Source organism: Diplotaxodon limnothrissa, linkage group LG18 (genome assembly GCF_057381915.1).
Source record: "Diplotaxodon limnothrissa isolate DT_005_m linkage group LG18, D_limnothrissa_male_GT1.1, whole genome shotgun sequence".
Taxonomy (NCBI): Eukaryota; Metazoa; Chordata; class Actinopteri; order Cichliformes; family Cichlidae; genus Diplotaxodon; species Diplotaxodon limnothrissa.
Genome location: NC_140613.1, coordinates 14,364,217 through 14,378,364, shown reverse-complemented (window position 1 = coordinate 14,378,364; position 14,148 = coordinate 14,364,217). Strand labels below are relative to the sequence as shown.

The window sequence follows — 14,148 nt, the reverse complement described above, 5'->3', positions numbered from 1 at the left end:
TAAACTGTCAAATACAATAACTATTTCTCCACTGCTCACTAGAGACATCCCACCTCCTTGGTTTCGTTTCCTTAGGTTTCAGTTTCACAAAGACCCCTCCTCCAACTACAACTAGGACTGCACAGCTGTTCTTCGTGGTCTTTGGAGTTGGGTCAAGGTAAGATTTCCATCTCTTTTTTTTAACTTCAAGAATTCCTTAAGACCACTCTGCAATGCACTTCAGCATATTTCTCTGAAATAGTTATAAGATAATGTTGTAGTTAGTTTCAGTTGCAAAAGAAAGTCCCGCGCATTCACTTAGTCAACATTCACTTAGTCATACATTCATTGTATGCAGCTGGAAATCATGACTCAGACATCTGGCCTCTCCTGTCAAAGGGCATATGTTTATAGACTTTTTTTTTTTAATGAAGACAGATATTATTATAATCTACTGGTCTTTGTGTAGATGGGTGCAATCTTCAACCTACTTGAGCAGCACAGACTGGAGTCGTACTTCAACCAGTTTGTTCAGATGGGTGTTAAAGATGAAAGAGATTTCCTGGATAGTGTGACGGAAGACGATTTAAACAGCATTGGTAAGAGTGCTCAAAAGCAAAGCTAGGATTTTCAGTTTAGCTTTTTCATTACTCAGAAAACTAAAAAAAACAAACAAACGTGTTAACAAAAATAAAGCACCACATTTATGTAAAAGCAGATGAATAGAATCAACCTTTTGGGATTTACTTACCTGGATGATTCAGCATGCATCAAGACATGAACCTTTGAGTGAACTTAAACGGTAAAGCTGAATTTATTTTGTCTCTTTTCCAGGTTTAAGTCATGTGGAAAAGAATCGTTTTGCAATCATGAAAGACTTCATTCAAAGACTCCAAGCTCCAGAATGCCAAGTCTTAACTGTTAGACCTGTGCAAAAGTCAGTGAGGTCGTTCAGTCTTCAGTACACATACCCCAAATGTCCTAAACCAAAGGTTATTTCAGGTAACAGGATCACATCTTTTAGAAGCTATCATCCCTTTGGCATGATTACATAAGGACATAGAGGTGACATATTTAATATTTGAATGCTACAGATATGGATCTGGCACAAAACACAATTGAAGACATAATGTTGAGGATCTGTCATCTTGAAAATGTTGGAAACACCAAAGGGGTTTGTCTCTACACAGCAGATGGGATGCCCTTGACAGACGATCCCTTCTTCAACACATGTGAGTCAACAGTGGAGCAGTATATGATTCTGTTAGGTTTGTTTAGGTTTAGGTCCCTTTATTTATTTCTTTTTTTTTTTTAAAGTCAATTTTCACCATGTACCAAAACATGTTTGTTACATTTACATGATTGTTATGAGTCCAGACTTTCATCTGAGGCTCAAGGGACTGAAGAAAAGTACTGCAGAAACTTTTAAGGAATTGTAGCCACTTTTATACTCACTTATTTTCAGGTGCTTAAAGGTGTGTTTGTCCAAAAATAACAAACTATATTTAGGATGAATCAAGTTAGTCTCAAGTCTGCCTTTTAAGTAATCTTGCTAGGCCATCAGAAATTAGCAAATTATCTGCGTTTCCTTGTGATCCAAACAGATGAATACTTGAAGTTAGCAAGAAAAGCTGGCTTTAGGTGAAGGGATATATTGGTATAAAAGTGAAAAGTACCATAAATTGTTTTGTAAGAAGAAAAGTTAGAAACAACTACTGTTTTACAGAGTGATGATCATAATTTATTTTAAAGAGAACTACTGACTGTGTCTGATTTCATAGCCAAGTGCTGTATACTTAAACAGGTAATAGGCAAGCTTTTTGCTTTAACTATTTAATTATGTAAATTAGAATTACAGGGTGGCATTAGAGTTCTGACACCATTGCAGTTTGAATTTGTTGCCTGCAAATTTTGTTTTCACTCTGTAGTTCTGTCTGTTACTAGGTAAGAAAAGTTAAATGTATTAAATTAAATGTATTATTGAAACAGAATTAGTAGGAAACAAATCTTGTGTATTATCAAAATACAAACAGCTTTCAGGGAAAAACTTTTAATTGCATGAAATATTGGGAGAGTTCATTTACAGTCTTGGATGAATAGTTTTAAGACTGGTGGTGAGCACCAGGAGTTTCTAAAATGATCATGATCATATGAGATGATTTCACTTTAATACATATAGATGGGAATAACACTTTTATTTATTTATTTGTTTTTTAAATAACCTGTAATTATTTGTGTGGATCTGGCACAGTTATTCATTTTATTGTCTTCTTCTCCAGGGTCTTTGAAAGACAGACATATTGAAAATGGAGCTGTAATTTACGCCATATTTACGCCAAAAGAAAACTTGACACATGCTCCACAAATGCCAAGACAAGAGTCTGGGAAGCCCTCTGGAACAGATGTCATTCAATGCCACATCATGCTCAAGGTGCGTTTTAACAACCGTATGCTGCTCAATTGAGGATGCTGGGAACTGCTAGCAAATGAAACTGGCCAGTCAAATTTCATATTATATGTTTGTGAGGAATAAAATAGCCAGTAATGATTTCTGAACTCTTTTTGTTCAAACAAAGTGGTTCCAAGTAGCATCTGAGCTTCTCCATTTTAAAAATAATAAAAATATATACCTTTACTTGATAAACAGTCATTGTGTTGAAGAGAGAAGAATGAAATACAAGTGAATCAATTATTTTATTAATGTACAGTTTATTGTTGTAACTTTCAGCCCCCATTTTTAACATGTATGTAAAGTCATAATGTAACTTAAACATCTTTTTCTTTACATGTTAAGGGAAACTTTGAGATTATGGTGAATTTGGAAACTGACACAATCGCAACTCTAAAAGTGATCCTGTCAAATGCAAGTGGAATACCAGCACATGTCCTCCATCCCAGGTAAACTGCCTCACAAAAAAGTGTTGTTGTTTTTTTACCCATCAGATGTAAAAGGCTGAAAAGTGTTGTCATCACCTCGCTGGGCGGGCAACGGAGACAACCTGGTTTGTGAATAGAATAATTTGAGAATGAAGCGATGTAGGATATTGAAAGTCATACCATAGGTAGATCTACTAAAAGACCTCAAGGTCAGAGGTCAAGTTTTCTCTCAATTGGAACAAGCAAGTCACCTAGGATTTCCTAGAAAACTAGAGAACTAAGAGTAGCATTAGTAGACACCAGTATTTTTCTAACTTGTTTCCCACCCCCACATTCATACGCTTAAAGTCTTAGCATTGATGAGTGCTTCTGTTTTCTGGTGTCCCTGTTTTTTTTGTTTGTTTGTTTTTTGGTTTTTTTAGAGGTATTCATTCTGGTGCTGTGACACTCCAAACGTGTGGAATCTCTGAAGGGTCAATTGTTGCCTTCACTCTGTCCTCTTTTACTGAAGAGACTCCCCTTGATGAAACTTTCTACATCAATGATGTCGTGCCTTCAGTGCAACAAAGCCAAAAAGGAATCAGTGTGTTCCTGTCTTCTCTTTATGCTGTTGCGGTAAGCTGTTTTATATTTAACACACTGTCCTATATTTGTCCCATGGTCTTGCTATCCTATGAACATGAACTTTATTTATTCATGCCTAGCCTGTCTTCAAGCCTAGTTATAGTCTCATGAAAAACATGCAGCTACACCCAAGACAACATAATAGATAAATGCACACATAAATTCACATGAAGTCTTTACATTCAGAGTCCAGCCATTGGTGAACCTCGAAAATTCCTCCACAAATAGTGATTAGGTTGCTGCAGGACAGCAATTTAACTTCAAAATCGCATATAGGCTCTTCAGCATTGCTTTTATGGAGGAATATAATATCAATGCAAAAGTTGTTATTATTATCACTTTTCTCATCCTGTATGTGACAGTTAAAATAAATAACATTCATATAAGAAATAAAATAGTCTTGTGTAAACTGTATATGGTGTTAAATAGGCCTATACTACTGTACTTCGGTCATAAGGGTGGTACTTTAATTTTATGAGGTGGTGCTCACTATGAAAAGTTTGAGATCCACTGTCCTAAAGGATCCAATATTAACCCTGGAGGAAAAAAAACAATGTGGGTTCTTTACTGTGCACTTTGATGACCTATGTTCACAAACAAAACTCAAATTTATTTAGCCCATTGTGTTTAATTTTTCTGAGTGGCATTAACCCTGTTTTCAAATATTTCTGTGTATTTACTTGTAGAAAGATCATTCTAAAATAATCCAGAACAAACTGATCGCATACATACGAAAATTGACGGGATGTAACCCCCTCGCCCAAAGTTTGCATCAGTTACTCTGCAGGAATGAAAGGATGACCAGGAACCAGAAGGTAAAAAGTGTGAGGTGGTGTAAGACTTGTTACAGTTTTAGAATTCGGTCTTTCTCTAATATCTTCTTCATAAATAAAGGACAGCTGACATGCTGCTGCAGTTTTAAGTCTTTGCACCACTGGCCTCACCATCTTCCAAGAAATCTGGCATCAGACTTTTATGTGACTTTTTGCATGTTTTGTCCACTGATTTTAACACAGCAGCTTTTTGCACGCCACCTTATTTGATTTGTTTATTTAAAATGATATCGTCATGATGGTAACTTGTGATTGAAACCATCTGAGGTGTCACAGTATTCATGAATGTAGAGATATGACATGCCTGTTTCCATGTATGTGTGTTAAAGCTATCTTCTGATTTTACTCATGCAGGAAGCACGTAAAAGGCTCATCGTTTGTACAGTATATAACTGTGATTTACTTGCTGCTTATTTTGCATGAAAATGTTGTTGTGTACTGACTGATTTCTTGCAGATTGCAGTTGTTGAGGGCTTATACATGCTCTTCAGGGAGTTATTGCCCCAGCAAGCAACACAGCAAGGGAAGAAAGTCATAGAGGACCAGGATGTCTTTGAGAATTCATTGTACTGCTGGGCACATCTCCTTTCAAAAATTAAGGTATAACTGAGTTTAATTTTGAACAGAAGCTGGTCTTTAGTTTTGGTGTTAGTATTATGTATAGATATTATCTCTGTAGTTTAAATGTATCGTGCTTGGCTCTGTTTTGACAGAAACAAGCATCAAAGCATGAAGTCTATGCTCCCATCTCTCTCATGTCCAAAGATGATGACCATTTCTGCGAACCTGTCAGAGTACCTGGAGTACCAGATGTCTTTGAAAGGGCGTACGTCCTTCAGAAAATCAAAGGTACAAATAGCACTGAAAGGGTTTAAACTATAAAGTTGAAAGGTTTTAATGTGGCTTAATGAATGCAGTTGTTTTAATTGTTTAGATTATATTTGCTGTAATGCTAGTTTACTAATTACTTTGGAAATTAAAAAAATAAATAAATACCGGTAACCAGATTTGACAGTATAAAGCATCGATAATCAGAGAGTCTTTAAAGGTAGATCCTCCTTCAGTCAGGTGCAGTGATAGTTATGTATTATTATTATTATTATTATTAAAATTTAAATTATTTGAAAATGAAATCTTGTGCACAAGCATTCCTGCATAACCAGATGCAAAAATTATATTTTGTTAAAATTTTTACTAAATTGCATTATGGTGGTGAATTATGCGTTTCTGGCTTCTTTTTATTTTGTTTAGATGGAGAGAAAATTCCAAATTGCACCGAAGAGCCTTTGCGAGAATTCTCACTACAGAGAGCCACTGACATTGAGAAAATCCTGCTCAGCATTCCTCGATTTGTCCGAGCGTATCCTCTCTGGAGTCACCACCACAAGACATCTGGTCAGAAGTATGTGTGACTGAGTTATTTCTTTCAACACAACTTAAGCAGATTTTCTTTATTTTCTGTTAGTGTAGATGATACACTTATGCACAGCTGGACAGTGAAAGATTATATATTTCATTTGGTTTAAAGTATATGCTTGGTCTGCTGGTGGTTTTAAATGGATGTAAATTCAGTAACATTCAATTTATTATGAATTCTTGATTATTCATTCATGATTTCTTAGTAATACAGTATTGTACAGAAGTCTTAAACCACCACTTATTTCTTCATATTTTGCATCCAAGGAGCCAGACTTTCTTCTAATTTTATTTAAGTGGACTAAAGCAGCAGTTCTCCAGGATTCCTAAAGGTCTTTCAGACGTTTTCTTTGGACATTTTCACTCTTTTTCAGTTCAGTCCTTGTACATCACACTTTTCAGAAGAATGGTATTTTTTGTTAAGCCATTTAGCACTGACCTATGCATTTTTGAAGCATAAAAATGACACCTAACCCAGTGGATAATTCAGCTTTGTGCCTACACATAACACATTCTAGCAAAAAACAAATACAATTTCACTTTTTTTTTAAAATTTGTATCTTTAGGTAATTTATTGCTAGCAGCTTGTCATAAAAGCATTTCATTTGTTCTCATTTTTGTAGTGAAATGTATAAAATATTCCAAAGATAACCCAGTTTGACAGACATAAAATAGTGTTTTTGCACAAAAAAGGCAACTGCCAAAGACACAATAACTGAACTCTTGGTGTGTCTCAACATGGTATGCAGTGTGTTCTTAAAGAATTTGAGGAAATTGAACAAATGGAGGACAAAAAAAAAGAAATTAAAGGCTTAAAAAATGTCTTCAGCACATGTCATGTCCTTAAGAAGTATTTAAAAAAAAAGAAAACAGGAAAGACCTGACACAGGACCTTAGTTGGCACTTGAGTTGATCCATAAACTGTTCACTGAATCCTCATCAGAAGTGGTCTCAGTGGAAGGTTGGCTGTCAAGAAGCTGTTCTTAATGAAGGGAAACAAAGAAAAAAGTCTGAGGTATGCCAAATGACTCAAGAACTGAACTGAAAATCAGTGGCAACAGCTCTTATAGATGAACAGTGTCTAGTCTACACTGTCCAATGCTTAAATATAATATGCAAACAGTTGAGGTTAAAACATGGTGTTGAGTTAGTTGCCTTCGTTATTAATAATTATTATTATTTATTAATTACACATGGTGTCTAGGATTGTCTCAAAGCCAGTGTAAACAGGCTGAATAATGACTTGTTTTAAATCAGAGTTGTTGTTGTTTTTGTTTGTTTGTTTTTGACTAATTCATTGAATGAAACAGCTTTCAGGTGAATATTCAGTGGACTTTTGGCAGCATGGTGGAACGTTTGAAATCTTTCCCTCGCCTTAATGTGACCCCACCTCTACATCTGAAGGATCTGGGACATTATCAGAGCTGCCTTGTTCTACTCAGTGAAGGTATTTCACACTATTCCAGGCTAAATATTCACATCTTTCAGTGAATCATCACGCTTATACCTTGCAAACACTTGTATCATACAGCAGATGCCACTGACTTGTCAGGTTTTAGGCCACAGATGTGTTCATTTTGCAGCAGTCTAAGTCTAAATTGAGGGGTATGTTCCACCTTTGCTTAGATTGTCTCTACTGTTGCTCCTCTTACACTAGTAATGTTAGTCACTTTAAGTGGAAAAGGAATTTCCACCAGTTTTCTTACTTTGCCTTTCACCTCTGATATCAAGTTTTGTTTATCATGTGTGTTGAGAGGCATTATACCTAACTTAATGGGGCGACCATGGTTTCAAGGGTTGGGAAGCTCATCTTGTAACAGTTTGATCCCCTGCTCTGTCTGTCTTGGTCGTTGTGTCCTTGGGCAAGACACTTCACATGATATGGCATGATATGGCAGGCTCGCTGCCCAGGGCAGCTGCGGCTACAACTGTAGCTTGCCTCCACCAGTGCGTGAATGTGAGAGTGAATGAATAGTGGAATTGAGACCCTCAAGTGCTTTGAGGGTCTCGAAAAGCGCTATATAAATAAATACAAGCCATTATTATCATTAATGTTTGCTTTATTTTCACATTTCTCTGTCAGATAATCTGGGCATTTATTTGCATAAAAGCAAAGGAGCAGCTGATATGATCGACGTGCGCGATTGTCTAGATGGAAAAGTAAAAACGATGGATTTAAACTTGCTAGCAGCCAAGTGAGTACCTAAACCAAAACAAAATGGAGTGAACTAACGAAGGGCAGACTCATTCTGGCACATTCTGGAGTCTTCTATGACAAACTGAGAGGTTCTTCTTTACTTGTCTCTTTTCACACGGTTGTGTACACTATTTTGCATTTAATTATCAGTCATTATTAATTTCTGGCTCTTCCAGCGTGTCTTTTATTCTGTCTTCCTCCCCTCCCCCAGCCAGTCACAGCGGATTACTGCCCCTCCCTGAACCTGGTTTCTGCTGGAGGTTTCTTCCTGTTTCTTTCCTTCCCACTGTCACCAAGTGCTTGCTCATAGTGGCTTGTCTGATCCTTTTTTCTTTATCTCACAAGCTAAAACACCTTAAACACCTACTGTTGTTGTGATTTGGTGTTATATAATAAAATTGAATTGAATTGAATTGTGCATCTTGATCTGCATTAAAGGCACAATCTACCCACCCGATAACAGGAAATTCACAGAGTATGTGATGCTTGTCTCGTGTTAACTGTGTAAAGCTAAAAAGATGGTGTTTTGTCTTTTTTTTTTTTTTTTTTTTTTTAAATACAGCACTGGTGACCACAGAGACGACCAGTCATTTGTTACAACCAGGACTCCAGAAGAGGCAATACTGGTGAGATCTGTGAAAATTTTAAGTTCTAAAGGAATCAAATCAAAACATTTGCTAAATATTTCCTCTTCCTGACTTTATTACTTTAGGTACTGATCGATACAAGCTCCTCGATGGAAGAGGAGTGCTATGAAAATGCAGAAATAAAGAAAATCCATGCTGTCAAAGAGCTCTTTGACAACTTTGCCACGAGGAGCATGGCGTATGATTTCCATCACGTCATTGGTCTCGTAAAGTTTGACTCCATGGTGAAAATGCTCCACACATTCACAGAAAATCTGGAGAAGTTCAAGGTGATTGCAAAACATTGTGAGGATGGAAGGCTTTCCTCTGGAAGCTTGTTACCTCCGCTCAAGAAGAATTTTATTGCCCTCTATATGTAAAAATTGTGAGGTGGTATTATGTGTGAGGAAATTTTGACATACTCAGAATAACTGAGTTTTGAGATACCTGATCAGTAACTCGAAGTTTTGAAAGAATAAAGCTAAAAAAGCTTTTTTTTTTCTTTTTTTTTTTACTTTGGTCAGCCTGGCAACTTTATTTCCCTCATTTTCAACTTGTTCAGTGGCGCTAATATAATTTTTTTTCCCTTGTCGCCTTTTTGGGGTTCTTTTGTTTTTTAGGTCCACACACGTAACCTTGAGGCGAGCGGATGTACTCTGCTGTACGACGCGCTACGACGTGGAGCTTCAGAGCTGGAAAAGGTCAAGGCGAGCTTCCCAGATTGTAGACTCCGCGTCCTGTGCCTCACAGATGGCAATGATTCTGGGTAAGTTCCCCTTTCTGCCTAAGTTGCCTTTGATCACCCATCAATTATGTTTTTCTGGGGCAGCAGCTGACTGTTTTCATCTTGCCATAGGTCCTTTATGGACCCAGCTGCTGTAACAGCCAAGCTGCTGAAATCAAACGTCACTGTGGATTCAATCCTTCTTGGAAATGTGGAAAACACAATGCTCCATGGAATCAGCAATGCAACAGGTACTACTATATGTATAAAATAATGCACAATTCTCTGCCCTTAAAAGTAAAAAAAAAATATCATCCTTTCTTTAAATAAAGCTGCAATCTGGATGCATTCTTTAACAAGTGTACCATCTGCAGGCTTGGATGTTGTGAACTGTTTGCTATCTGCGTAATAGCTGGACACAAAATGACCATCAACAACAAGTTGTGTCAGTTGCACATAGAAGTACTCTCTGTGTGACTTTAGAAAAACAGTGAAATTGTTAATGGGAACCTGCAGCTGTTTAGGACTGGAATCACAGAAAGCAAACCTGTAAATGGGCACACACAGAATCAACTTTTGGCCCATTTTATTGGACCTTTGATATTTCATCCCAACTGCTTTCAGGGTTTTTTTTCTTTCTAACTAGTTAACTGAACATGAGACATTAACTTAATCTCTGCAGTATTTCTGAAATTTGTCATTATTGTCTGTAATTACATGTATCTGTATTAACAGTGTAGTCCTAAACCCTGGCTTATGTAAACATAATAAAGTTGAAAAAAATATTTGATGCCAAAAAGGGCCAAACAGTGACTTGTGTTTTACAGGTGGCTGCTGTTTCAAACCACAGACAGTCAAAGATGGTCTGAAACTCTTTGAGATCGAGACAGTTCTGTCTCTGGAGCAGAGGAAGCCCAAGAAAAAACTTGACCCTTCTTCCATCACTGAGGTCTGTTTAGTCTGCTTCAAAAGGAAATCTGATCACTCTTTAACTTCATACATGGCCGTCATAAGTTTATTATATTTTTTCATGTTTTATAGGGAATACTTACAAAGATGTTTGTTACCCTGGGCTATGATGCATATCCAGAGACATCCTTGCCAAGCCAGATAAACAGCAAAGTGACTGTGACAGAAAGGTGAGTGGCAGAAACACCCATCCTGTAGAAGCTAAGAACACACCTGATCAAAGAAAATGAGCTTCTTGAGCTGTTAATGAAACAATTTACTCTGTCTGCATGTTTTATCTGTCAATATAGTTTTGTTCAGCTGTCCAAAATATGAAGAGATTCCACTTAGTCATACCTTAAGAGAAAAAGTAGTCTGTTTCCACTTGTAGGATGTCCATAAATGTCAATTTTCATGCAACTACTTTTTTTTTTTTTTTTAGTGTAGTTGTAGATTACTGCAAAATCTTATTTTACAAGGTTCTGACACCCAGTAGATGCTCTGGCCAACAGGACAGGTACAGCATCAGGCGCCATCGACGCTGGGTTTTTATTTTTAAAAATGTGTATAGGCTTCCTGACAAAAAGCATGTCATTGAGTCTAAAATATTTTGTTGATTAAGACTTGATCAGGATGCCTCCTTAGTCTTGTCCCATATGAATAGTGATAATTTTGACTTTTTTGTGGTCCTTTTTTATTACATGCATTCCTTATGAAACATTATATAACATTCAAAACAGTGCTCTGAAGAATAAGATTCGGGAGGCAAAGGATGGTCGTTTCATGGAGAAGGACAAACGTATCGTGGAGGAGCTCAAGTGCCTGCATTGTGACCCTCATCCTTTCTTTAGAGTCTATCCATCAGAGTCAGACTTAAGTAAGTGATGTGGTTTCTCCTCATCTGTGTTTGTATTGCTCTGTGTATTTTATTTGATCTCGGCTATCTGATAGACTCATAATATCAGTGTTTTCATGATGCAGCTGATAAATTCTTGCTTTGTGGTAGATCTTTATTCTGTATTCATTGTAGTGATGTGTCGGTCGCGAACGAAACGGCTCTTAGATTTTTTTTTTTTTTTTTTTTTCTTCCTTTCTCTCACCCTCTCTCTCGCACTTTTTCCGCTTCACTCCGCATGCGAGCCTTGTGCTTTACGTTGGGCAGAGGGGGGAGGGCGGTAGTTACACTCAGTAGCACAGGAACAGAGCCAGAGGGAGAGAGAGAGAAAGAGAGCCAGGGACAAATACGTCACATTAGAAAGGTATAGTGATCATGCACAACTATTTTCAGTTGCAGATGATAAAGGATTTAGAAAGTTTATTCATGCAAGGCAAGGCAAGGCAAGTTTATTTGTATAGCACAATTCAACAACAAGGTGATTCAAAGTGCTTTACAGAGACATTAGAAACAAGAACAAATAAAAAGCATGATTTAAAATTGATTGTGCAGGTCCATATGACAGAGGATATGCATGTTCTTTTTGTTTTCATATTTTAATTTATATTTAATTGTGTTGTGGTTTGCAGTGTTTTGCGTTGTTTCACTTTAAATTTGTAAAAGGAAACAGCTGAAAATTTAAATATTTAAAAGTTGAAATGTGAATAGTTGATTTTTGTATTATATGATTTATTTATTACATTTTATGTGGAGTGAATAAATAAAAGTATATTTATGGTGGCCCTTAGAGACAAAGCACATACAAACTCAGAAGCACATAAAAACTCAAAACACGTACAAAAGACAACAGAAGTGCTCCAGGATGCTGGGCGCAGTGTTGAGCTTTTGTTACCTAGTGGCTACACAAGCCAGCAAGTACCAAGGATCGTATTTGGTGTGTGGTAGTAACAGGTAAATGAACTTTTTTTTTTTTTTTTTTTTAAATCATTTGAATATATATGAGTGCTTGTGTATAAATACACAAACAACACACACATGCTTTCAATTGTGTATTTTAAGTGATCTAGTAGCTGTTAAGGAAGTTCAGTTAATGCTAGAAATGTGTTTTGGAGTTTGTACGTGCTTTGTCTCTAGAAGCCACCGCATATATTTATATATAGACATATATAAATAAATCCACTTTTTTTTTTACATTAGTGATTCCTTTTGTGCATAATTTTATATTATTGTTAATAATAAATTAATTAAAGCAACAAAACAACCTGAAGAGCCGGTTCGGAGCCGAAAGAGCCGGCTCTTTTTAGTGAGCCGAACCGAAAGAGCCGGTTCTCTAAAAAGAGCCGGAAATCCCATCACTAATTCATTGGGAGATTTGAATGCTAATCAAATAATGAAATGGGGGGGGGGAAGATGAATGCAGCATGTTGATTACTTATTAGGGATTTGTGTTTGCAGTCATTGTACTGTTGGAAGCTGCATAGCAACACTTTCTTGGACCTGTAGTGTTAAAACTTGATTAAAATGATGAAATCCTTGAAAAGCAACAATGTTTGATTGTTTTCTGATTTTCAGCGTTCTGGAGGATTCTCATGCAAGGACCTCCTGACACACCATATGAGAAAGGAGTGTTTGAGCTGTACTGCCAGTTTGGTCCTGAATACCCAGTGAAGCCTCCGCTCGTTCGCTTTGTCACACGTGTATCCTGACAAAATACAAACAAAAGCTGTTTTGACATCTACAGTGTTCATATTAAAATGGTTTCCAGTTGTTAGGGTAATATAAAAGTGGTTATTGCATATGTGTTTCTCATAGCGAGCATTTATCTTAACACAGCGGCAGGTATACCACTGCAATGTCAACAGTGTTGGCCGCATCTGCCACAACATATTTGATCGCAGCTACAACGCCCACATCACCATGAGGGACATATTTGATGCTGTGTATGGACTCCTCATCATCCCTGAGCCTGATGACCCACTGGACAGGTGAGACATGCACAACTTTATTACTATATGCACTCAACAGCCACTTTATTAGTTACACATTGCTAGGACCAAATTTGATCCCTTTTTGCATTTAGAACTGTTTCAGTATGATCAGCTAGTTATATTTGCACCTACAAGATGTTTGAGTATTTGATACAAGTTACAAGTCAGACCCCAGATGTGAATACTTACATTTGCATATTAACCTTTTTTTGGAAGCATTTTAGCCGAGGAATTCCTGACGAGCCGCGAGACGTATGAACGAGAAGCCAGAAAGCACACAGGAGAACATGCTGGAAAGTCAATGGATAGCATGGAGGAGGTGAGTGAGTGAACAAAGTATTTATGGGATTTTTCTGTTTTATGTAAAAGATTTTTTTTGTGATCACATTACTTTGACTTATTTTCCTTTCTAAAGAAACTGGTTGATCCTGTGCCACAGTTTCTACCACAACATCTGATTTGTCCTCTAACCAAGAAGATGTTTGTTGATCCTGTGAAAACAGTATATGGCACCGTGTATGAACGGAAAGCCATTGAGGAACACCTCAAACAGTGAGTTCAGGGGTTAAAAGTCCTCACAAAGTTCCAAAAGTTGTCTCACAGTCTGTTTTATTAGCAATGTTAACTTGCTTTTGGCATTTCACTAAATGATCAGGCAGATTATGTTCTAGGGTTGTGAATCTCCTCTCTCTCTTCCAGACACCGGTATGATCCGATGGCTGGCCCAGGAAACGAGCTTGATGCGAGTGACATGATGGTGGACAGGGACATGAAGAAAATGGTGATGGATCATCGAGCTCGCCAAATTCAGTGAATGTGGGAGGGAACAGACTGGCTGAAGATTAGCTAGACTTCTATAGGGGTTTCTTTTTTTCTTTTTCTCTCAGCTTGTTGGTGCTGTGGCGTTTCTATCACAGAACTTCTGAACAAGTTACCAAGTTAGTGAAGTCTCAGGTCAGTTTTAATATCCATTTTTGAAAATTTGTTTGTAAAGGACTCTGAGCACTTAATACAGTTTTTATTCACTGTTCATTGCATACT

The 14,148-nt window shown here is 37.1% G+C and overlaps 1 protein-coding gene across 1 annotated transcript; it reads left to right on the top strand.

Moving 5' to 3' along the window:
• Positions 1-100: 100 nt before the first annotated feature.
• LOC146613277 (uncharacterized) lies at positions 101-13,986 on the top strand. Its single transcript, XM_085378288.1, has 25 exons — positions 101-157; positions 449-578; positions 814-981; positions 1,074-1,211; positions 2,259-2,410; positions 2,774-2,877; positions 3,279-3,471; positions 4,167-4,295; positions 4,770-4,913; positions 5,027-5,162; positions 5,565-5,715; positions 7,040-7,176; positions 7,813-7,924; positions 8,489-8,552; positions 8,639-8,842; positions 9,173-9,318; positions 9,409-9,527; positions 10,104-10,225; positions 10,318-10,415; positions 10,965-11,101; positions 12,692-12,816; positions 12,959-13,104; positions 13,324-13,426; positions 13,523-13,659; positions 13,807-13,986. Exons 2-25 carry the CDS (start codon positions 449-451, stop codon positions 13,919-13,921), a joined length of 3,210 nt encoding a protein of 1,069 aa, XP_085234414.1. The 5' UTR covers positions 101-157; the 3' UTR covers positions 13,922-13,986.
• The last annotated feature ends 162 nt before the right edge of the window (positions 13,987-14,148 follow it).